The following is a 9,442-nucleotide window of genomic DNA, read 5'->3' as shown; positions in this document are numbered from 1 at the left end:
GGTCAGGAATTATATTCTATTCTATTTGATTTGTAGTGTATGAGTTTGAGATTGTGCACTATATACTCAACATGTTAGGTACAAACCATTTACGGTTAAACAGAAAAGGTTCAAATCCCCTGTTACCTGTAAGAAAACTAAAGCTCAGAATTGTTAAACAGAGGATTGGCATTCATATCATCTGACACCATATCTGTCTGCATGCCATATCCCGCATTAACCACAGAGTAGCAGCGTTGCCTCTTAACCCATTCATATACCACCCTTTATGTATACAGTCTATGATTCCAGCAAATTAAACTAAAAGCATTAGATTCCTCACTAAACTGTGTTCCTCAGATCAGGGGAATGTTTTATGAGTGGCATTAAACTGCAGTCTGATCTCATGTGAACTTCAGGCATGTGGTTTGGGTTGAGGTGAGGTTAAGTATAAAGTAGCATAAAATGAAAGCACTGAAGTAAAGTACACACGTCAAAAAAATACTCAAGTAAAATACTTGAGTAAATGTACTTAGTTACTTTCCACCACTGACCACCACACAATAAAGACTGTAAGTTAACACCACCATGTGCAATGTATAATATCCACTCATGTAACACCATTGTACATGTGTGAAACCATGGGCGTCGCAGCCATTATAAGAGTGTGGGACAAGTCCCCCCCACTTTTTCAAATGATTAGTTTAGACCCCCCCACTTTTACTATGCGGAAAGTCCGTGAATCGGTCTATCCACTCGCCACTCTTTGTAGAGCGCTGTGTCAGTGCTTTACTATCAAATGAAATCCATTCCACTTGCTTATTGAGAGAATGCCCAAATCAATGAAACTCCGTACCATGTTTTCACTGCTACTTTGTACCAAGGCAGATTCTCACATAGCGCGCGCATGTTCAAGGAGTGTTGTCATAGTTGGACAGCTCAGGGGCCTCATTTATAACGCCTTGCGTAGGATTGACGTGAGAAGGTTGCTTACGTAGTACAAAGCAAAAAATAGGTACAGAGATTTTCCGACATTTTCCGATTCACAAAACATTGCGTACCGGTGAGGGAAGTGCGTACCGGCACTTCATACGCCTGTTTCCCTTTATAAATCACAATCGACTCGAAATGCGGCGCAGCTTTTGCAGGCTTCACGTAACGCCCATATTTGCCTATAAATAGTCAAAGAAACTCCCATTCATTCATTCATTTTGACTGACTGCATGAAGAAGATCGCAGGAAATTACGACCGAACAGCTAAAAAAGACATCTCACACCGTGTCAGATTTTGGTTATTTTGGGGAGGTCGAGATAAATCATATTGTTTGGTGGATGCAGTTTGAACCAGAGTAGCAGCATGGAGGTCGGATCGTCACCAAAATAAATAAATAAGTGGTCCGAAAAAAGTTAATGACAAAAAAAATACACATAACCTTCCTCAGGCAGTGTGTTTGTCCCGGGGACAGGAGACACCCCCTTGATGAGAAACTGTAAGAAATGATCGGGGAATCCCTCCGGAGTGGAGTCATGACGACTGGATCTGAATTATTTTGTTGTATTTGGTGGTTTGTGTTCCAGCTGTCGATCAGCAACTATATATCCATAATCCACCAGTTAAAGGAAATACAACTAATGTGTTGTGTTATATTAGCTGTACAATTTACCACATATGGTGTTCTTAGTTTCCATACCTCCTGTGTTTTACGAGCGACTTATCAAGTCTTGGCAAACGGCATAAAACACGATTAAACGTGATAGTATATAAAACCATGCTCGTATCTACAACCTATAGAAATGCAAAACGGCGTCAGTTTAGACGTTATTCTGTCCTCCTGCTTACCGCATCATTTATGAGAAAACATTTCATAACATTAACACAACATATTCGAGGTGTTTTAAATAACATATCCGTATTTATTTATTTCCCCAAGTTATGTTTTTGTGTGCACTGAGGAGTCTCAAACAGGCGTTTGTTTAATCATTTTAAGATTGGCTTTAATCAATGTTTGAAAATGAATTCTTCATATGATAAATCACTACAAGGTAACATTTTATTTATTTCCACATATTTCTCTCCATTCTTCCTTCTGCCAACGGTGTCGCAGTTTCTCGTCTCTCCCGTTGTTGTGCTTAGTGCGTACGCATGGGTTACAGTTTGCGTGGAGGACCGCACATTTTCCCGTCAAGTTAGTATTTTATAAATCGCAAACATTGCGTAGAAACTGGCGTACGCCATTTTTTGAGCGTATATCCCTTTATAAATGAGGCCCCTGATCTGTTGTATGAAGCGATGCCGGTAGCGGAGGTAAGGCACACACACCAAATGTTCGGGAAATGGTTAATACAGCGAAAATCAAAGCTGACGATCTCTTGGTTTGATATGTTTTCTCCCCCAGACAACATGGGCATAAGAACATTTTTTTCAAAGAAGAGGAAAGTAAGTCATCAGCTGGTAGCAGTTAACAGTGATGGCGGCGTCTCACTTCTGGAGAGGAGTTTCGTCTTTATGTCATGGTAGAGAGATACCTACTGCTTGGGACTTTGAGTCTTCAAAATGTCCAATGTCACAGACTGGGACTTACTTTAGAGTCAGTTGTATTTACATTCAGTATGTCTTGTTATGATTCAATGTGAAAGAGTATACTGCTCAATAAATAATTATCACTTCACCACCTCTCTTGACATCTAGGCACTTGAGAGTGAGTCAGAGGCAGAATACAGGGACAGAGAGAGAGGTCCATTGCTGAGGTGAGTGATGAAAGGGAAATGACAGTTGAGAGTAAATTGTGATGTGGACTCTCATCCCAGGATTTTAAGGAAATCAGTGGGGATATTGAACAGGAAACATTTCAGTCAAGGGGCATCATATGACCAATATAGAGAGAAGAGCAACATTTATTTGAACTTAACATCTGTATGGAGTCAGATCAGTCTCAATATTAATAAATGCTCACAGAAGGATTCACAAATGTATTTTGCGATTTATATATAAATGACTCTCCACAACAATATCTCTCAATGCACTCAAATATTTATTGTTGTATATAAATGTACAAAAAATGGGCATTTAAACTGCTTTTTATTAATTCAAAGACAGCTCTGAATTAATAATCAAATATGTTTCGTTTCTTTACTACTGGATGAAATTACAAAATGTACCCATCATTTTCCTCATGCTAGTATAGCCACATACAAGTATCAAACCACCTGTTAAAATGCACCAGAATACAGGAAATCTATATATTTTTTCGCCCCCACACCCCCCGTTAAAAATGTCCCCCCCACATTCAGGATGCTTCCTACGCCCATGCGTGAAACGAAAAGGGATTTTGTATTGTTATATCTGATTCTAAAAGCATCCAAGTGATTTTCTCCTGCATAATCCCGTGTCCCCACTAGGTGGCGGTAATGCGCATCTTAACCAGTTTGACAGCCACCAAAAAGAAAACAGAAGAAGAAGAAGTAGCCTGATCATGCGAACATCTCCAGAATGGTAACCGGTTATCATGTTGTAAATGTCATCGTTACTCAGCTTATTTTTATATAACAATACAGCCGAAATGCATTAACATGTCCACTTATCTCCGTTATGTTCAGCTTTAGCGTTACATTGACCGCTTACCTGTGAAAACAGCTAACTGATGGTTAGCATCAGAGTTAGCATGTAGCTAAATTATACCAAAACAACTGCTTTACTATATTCATTTTCACTAATTTTGCTACATAATATAGTCATTTTCAGGCTTGACACGCAGGTTGTGGTTGTATATCATTGAAACAAGGTCATTTAGAAATTGTGCCATGTTTAAAATATATAATACACTGTAGTATGTCATATATTCATTGTTTTAAGTTTCTTTTTAGGTTATTATTTGTATATTTTCTTTTTTTATGTTTGCACCACCATACACCAAAGCTAATTTCTTGTTTATGTAAACGTGTAAAACACTTGATTCTGATTCTGATAAGTATTGTGGTGATGTGTTCAATGTCAGGGTACCCAAGTGAAAGATGTCATCATTAAGCCTGACGCCCCCAGCTCTCTGCTGCTGGACAAACATGCAGACTACATCGCTGCCTACGGCTCCAAAAAGGATGACTATGTGAGTAAAAGGACATTTTGTAGGATTAATTGATGTTTTTTTAAGAGTGTATCTTTTAGTTCCCAGGGTAATATGTTCCCCAAGTGTATTTTATCTTTATATGACACATGAAGGACAGTTTTTAGAGGAATTCATGTTTTAAGCAAGGCTTTTTTGGCCATTGTTAAATATTCAATATATGTTTTTCATGGTCAATAAGTTGAAATCACCCACCTTCAGCTAAAAGCAAACTGATCTACTCTTTGAAACAGACACCATCAAATGTGCAGATATACCACAGCATGTCAACAATTCTTCTTGTCATATTCACTCATTCATCTACATAATATGACTTTACTCCGCATCGGTTTTGACCCACCATTTTTTTTCCTTTGGGCGTTTATATTTCCAAAGTGGCTGAACATATTTTGACTGTAATAACTGCATTCAAAACTCTCACTTCAATTTCCTTGCTTGATCTGTGAATGGCCTTACCAACCTCTTCCAACATTGTTAAGTAAAGAGAATAATGCTAAGGCTAGTCTTGGACCAAGGAACATTCATTCTGGAAAAAAAACACTTAAAATCTCCTAAGATTGTCTTTACCACAGACCAGGGATTTAACCAAAAACCCATAAAAGATCCCATAGATTTTGAGATGAGGGACCCATAAGTGCAATAATGCTGACTCATTCCCGGGTTTTTGGACTCATTCCTGCTGCACTGTTTATCTTTCCTGTTTGTTTGTGTTTGTCCAGAGGCCTGTACTACGAAGCCGGATTTTCGCTTAGCCGGCTGACTTCAGGGAAAACTCGGGCTTTTCGGTCCTACGACGCTGGTTCTCTTTTTAGCGGGCTAGATCTCCATGGTAACTTATGCTGAGCGGCTAACCTCCTCGGGAGGAGGTTAGGTTGCAGGCTAAGAGATTAACTCAGTGAAAGCACCGCCTGCTGACCAATCAGAGCTCCGTGTGCGGAGTTTAAAGCGATCAAGTCATATTACAGGATAGAGGAAATACAGAAAAACTGCCGTTGCAGGAAAGACTGCCGGCCAAAATCAACTGATTGTGTGAACGTGCAAATTAATAGAATATCCCCCCATCTTCAGAGCAATCTGACTATTATAACATTAGCGTTAAGAAAGCTTACTTAAATATCTGCCACAACATAAGTAACCGGATCAGAGTAACATTAAGTACAGTCCGCGGCACTGTGAGTGCAGACGTCGATGTGTCCCATTATCATTCATATCATATCACATCATAATGTATCATATATTTCCTTATTTGAGTCAGCTTCTTGAGCCGTATCTGGCCGTGCAACACTCACAGTGTCACATACTGTATGCAGAAGTATTATTTTAAGCAACACATTAAGTTGACGAAACACTTGTGTCAAATGTAATTAAAGTCAGATCCACTCGTGTCTTGGACGGGGCAGTGATATCATAAACCTGTTAATGTACGCATTCAAACACTTTTTCTTTTACCAGCTGTATTCACCTTGCAGGTGCAGCTATGTGGCTTTTATCCTGGATAAAGTGTTTAAGTCATGGATGTTTAAAGTTTAACTTCTTCATATTTGACTAATATTAAAGTTCACTTTTCATTCAGGAAGTATGACGCTGCGCTGTCAGTACGCTTGTCCATGTTTGAGATTGGTCGAATGCTCCAAATACCACCCCTTTCATGTGAACGCGCACCTAACTAGATAGGACACGGCTGGCTTGAGCGATCCACTTGATAACCAGCGTCGTAGTACAGCTTAGCGAGAGCGCGTATGTTTTGGATTGGGCCAACCGGCTAACTCAAACATATCCAGGTTAGGAAAATCCGGCTTCGTAGTACAGGCCTCAGGAGTACACACTGTCAGAGTACCTGCGGATGAGCGGCATCTACTGGGGGCTGACGGTGATGGACCTGATGGCGCAGCTGCCCCGGATGAACCGGCCGGAGATCGTAGACTTCATCAAATCCTGTCAGCACGAGTGTGGAGGCCTCAGCGCCAGCATCGGACACGACCCCCACCTGCTCTACACCCTCAGCGCCGTGCAGGTGACTCCTCAGACAGCCAACAGGAAATGTGACAGATTGCTAAACCTATTCTTGTTTTTCTCATCAACTTCTGTGGATGAGAGAAGTTGGAAATGTCGCCAACAAACGAAAACAATAGTATGCTTTGCTTTGATTCAAAGTTGATGCAAGCAGACATGTTAAGTATGTTTTAATGGATTTAGTTCCTGGAGGACACACAGAACTATACAATAATTTAGTTTCCTAAAGATTTTATTCATCTTCCTCTTTCTCTCTCTCTAGCAGCCTCAGTACCCAAATCCTTTCAGTCTATTTACTGTTTTACTCCTTTCTTCAGATCCTGTGCTTGTACGACAGTGTGGATGCTCTCGATGTGGACAAAGTGGTGGAGTACATCAAAGGGCTGCAGATAAAGATGCCAAAGCAGGAGATGCTGAACAGGAGACAGTTTCAGGCAGATCTAGCATCCTCTCTCATCCTGGTAACAATGCTTTTCTGCTTTTCTGAAATACAGAAGAGGATTAGGACCACATGTGGATTTATCTTTTGGACATGACCAAAACTGATTTTTTCTTTTGAGTAATAAATCAAAATTCTTACTTAAATCTCATATCTATGAAAACTAATTCTGAAGGTTTTCATGAAAATAAATAAAATATATTTTAAGAAAAAGTCAGATTTCTGAGATTTTCTTAAAGAAAAATTGAAAATCTGAATTTCTTTTGTAAAATACATTTTTTTGTTATCAGAATTATGACTTTCACTAGTAAAGAACATGTTGAGGTCTGACCAAAGTGATTTTTTTCTAACTTTAATGTCAGATTTCTGTAATTTCATTAAAAAAAAGGAATAAAATATATTTATTCTGAATTCTGAGATTTTCAGAAAAAAAATGTTCTTAAGAAAAAGATTTATTCAAAATATTCTGAATTCTGACTTGTTTCTCAATATTCTGACTAAAATCTTGAAACATAAAAAAAAATATCACTTTAGTTCAGATCTCACATTTCTCCACATGTTCCTAACCCTCTTCCATAGACGTTTCGTCCTCTCCATTCTTTGGTGTAAATAAATGCACTTGTGTTCACTTTCCCCCCCGACTCTCTCAATGTTATTTGTTGTCTACTGTCTCCTTTTTTGTCCTGGAGCTTATTGGGGACGTAGCAGTAAAACAAGAACTACATGTATTAAAAATTCAACTCAACTTAGTGCAGCTTCACTGGAGAGGAGAGATCATTCATTTTAAGATTACAAACAAAGACTGAGATTTTCACTTGTGTCCTCTTAGCTCTTTTATTAACAAGAAAAACTCCAACATTTTATTTTGTACAGACATGTAAATGTGGCACTCATCTCACATCTTGAACATAGAAACACAATTTATTACAAACTCAACCTGTTAGCTTTTCTTTGAATGTGTTTTTTTCCTTCTTCAAACTTTCATTGATGCATTCAACACATTGAGACTTAGTCAAAAATAAAAGACATTTAGAATAAAATATCTACAATGAAAGAAGCTCTGGTGCTTTCTCTCTCTCATGCTTTACAAGAGAAACAACAACATACAAATACATCAATATCGATATTCAACAAATATTTAGAGCAAAGTTTACATTTCCATGCAGAGAAATATGAGTTGAGGTTAACAGAAATCCTCCTGAGCAGTGACAGCCTCCATGGCTAAACAGACACAGGAAGGAGCGCCGCCTAAAGAAACTCCAACATCTACAGAACAACTCAGGAGAAGATGTTAAAGCACATCCCATAATGTTTGATTGACAGCTGATCTCTGTGCAGTGAAGACATGAACAATCAGCTCTCAGCAACAATGATGGACACACAATGAGTTTAAGAAGTAGAAGAGTTCCTCAAATGACTTCAGGCTATTTCAGTTTACAGAACTCAGCTGTGTTCCATCATAAAGCCAAACTCCAGCATGTAGCGGCTGAGTGAATGTGGTCTGGACTCTGTGGAGGAGAGTCATGGTTTCAGAGATGCTGTAGAAGGACAGAATACCTGCTCTGTGATCCAGGTACACTCCTACTCTGGAGGACGAGGACCTGAGACGGGAGTTTTGATTCTGTTGTAACGAAATAAATAACTGTTTTGTTACACTTAAGGACCAAGATTTGTCATTGTATCCAAATCCACTCCATCCCTGCTCTGATGATATTCTTGTATGCGACTGCTACATAAACTCTCCCCCTCTCCACTCCACCTCCCAGTAACAGCGTCCAGTCAGACTCTCTCTACTCAGGACCTGAACATAATGAGTGAATCTGTCTGGGTGACTAGAATAAGACTGATGTTGTTTCATGATGTTGCTTTTCTGCTCCCTCAGATAATAACAGATTGTGTATGCTGTGTTTGGATCCAGTGATCTCCTGTGAATATTGAAGAACCCAGCTCTGGTGGTGGGCTCTGCTGCTGACAGTAAAACATCCACTTCAGTCGGTGAGACGTTTGTCCATTCCTCTCAGGACGTCCTGTAGTTTGTCTCTGACTGCTGACAGGGCCGCCGTCACGTCCTCAAAGTAGCTCAGAGGACGGATGTTGATGCTGGATGAGTGTGTAGGTTCACTGAGGGCTGACAGTGAGGGGTAGCTGTGCAGAAACTGGTTGTGATCCTCTGTGTGAGACAGCAGCTTCAGCTCAGCGTCTCTCCTCTTCAGCTCAGCCATCTCCTGCTCCAGCTTCTCCTGAAGCTCTTTGACTCGACTCACTTCACTCTTCTGCTGGGATCTGACCTGCTGCTTCACATCAGAGCTTCTTTTCTCCATGAGACGGATCAGCTCAGTGAACATCTTCTCACTGTCCTCCACTGCTTTATCAGCAGAGCCATTGACGGCCTCCACCTCCTGCTGAAGCAGCTTCACCTCCTTCTCTCTGTCCTGGATTCTCTGCTGGATGTTTAGTCGACTCCCCTCCAGCTCTCTCTGCCTCTCAGTCCTTTCTGCAGCAGCAGACACTGTGTCGTGGCCTTTGTGTTCGTCCACAGAGCAGAGATAACAGATACACTGCTGATCAGTGCGGCAGAACATCTTCATCACCTCGTCGTGACGAGAGCAGATGTTCTCCTGGAGCTTCTTGGAGGGCTCCACCAGCTTGTGTTTTTTTAAACGTAGCTGCGTCATAATGAGGCTGGAGGTGTTTGTCACAATAAGAGGCCAGACACGCAGACAGGACTTACAGGCTCTCAGTTTTCTCCCAGTGCAGAAATCACAGGCCACATCTTCAGCTCCAGCATAGCAGTGATCAGCAGGAGCAGCTTGGAGTCCAGTCTTCTTCAGCTCCTCCACTAAAGCTGCTAACATGGTGTTTTTCAGCAGGACAGGCCTCGGTGTGAAGC

The 9,442-nt window shown here is 40.5% G+C and overlaps 1 protein-coding gene across 1 annotated transcript; it reads left to right on the top strand.

Moving 5' to 3' along the window:
- The first annotated feature begins 3,398 nt into the window (after positions 1 to 3,398).
- Positions 3,399 to 6,695, top strand: LOC117469642 (geranylgeranyl transferase type-2 subunit beta-like). Its single transcript, XM_034114108.1, has 4 exons — positions 3,399 to 3,472; positions 3,975 to 4,082; positions 5,917 to 6,114; positions 6,431 to 6,695. Exons 1-4 carry the CDS (start codon positions 3,470 to 3,472, stop codon positions 6,647 to 6,649), a joined length of 528 nt encoding a protein of 175 aa, XP_033969999.1. The 5' UTR covers positions 3,399 to 3,469; the 3' UTR covers positions 6,650 to 6,695.
- The last annotated feature ends 2,747 nt before the right edge of the window (positions 6,696 to 9,442 follow it).

Source organism: Trematomus bernacchii, unplaced genomic scaffold, assembly GCF_902827165.1.
Source record: "Trematomus bernacchii unplaced genomic scaffold, fTreBer1.1, whole genome shotgun sequence".
Lineage (NCBI taxonomy): Eukaryota > Metazoa > Chordata > Actinopteri > Perciformes > Nototheniidae > Trematomus > Trematomus bernacchii.
Note: the sequence above shows the minus strand (reverse complement) of the source record. Positions and strands in the feature narration are given on the sequence as shown.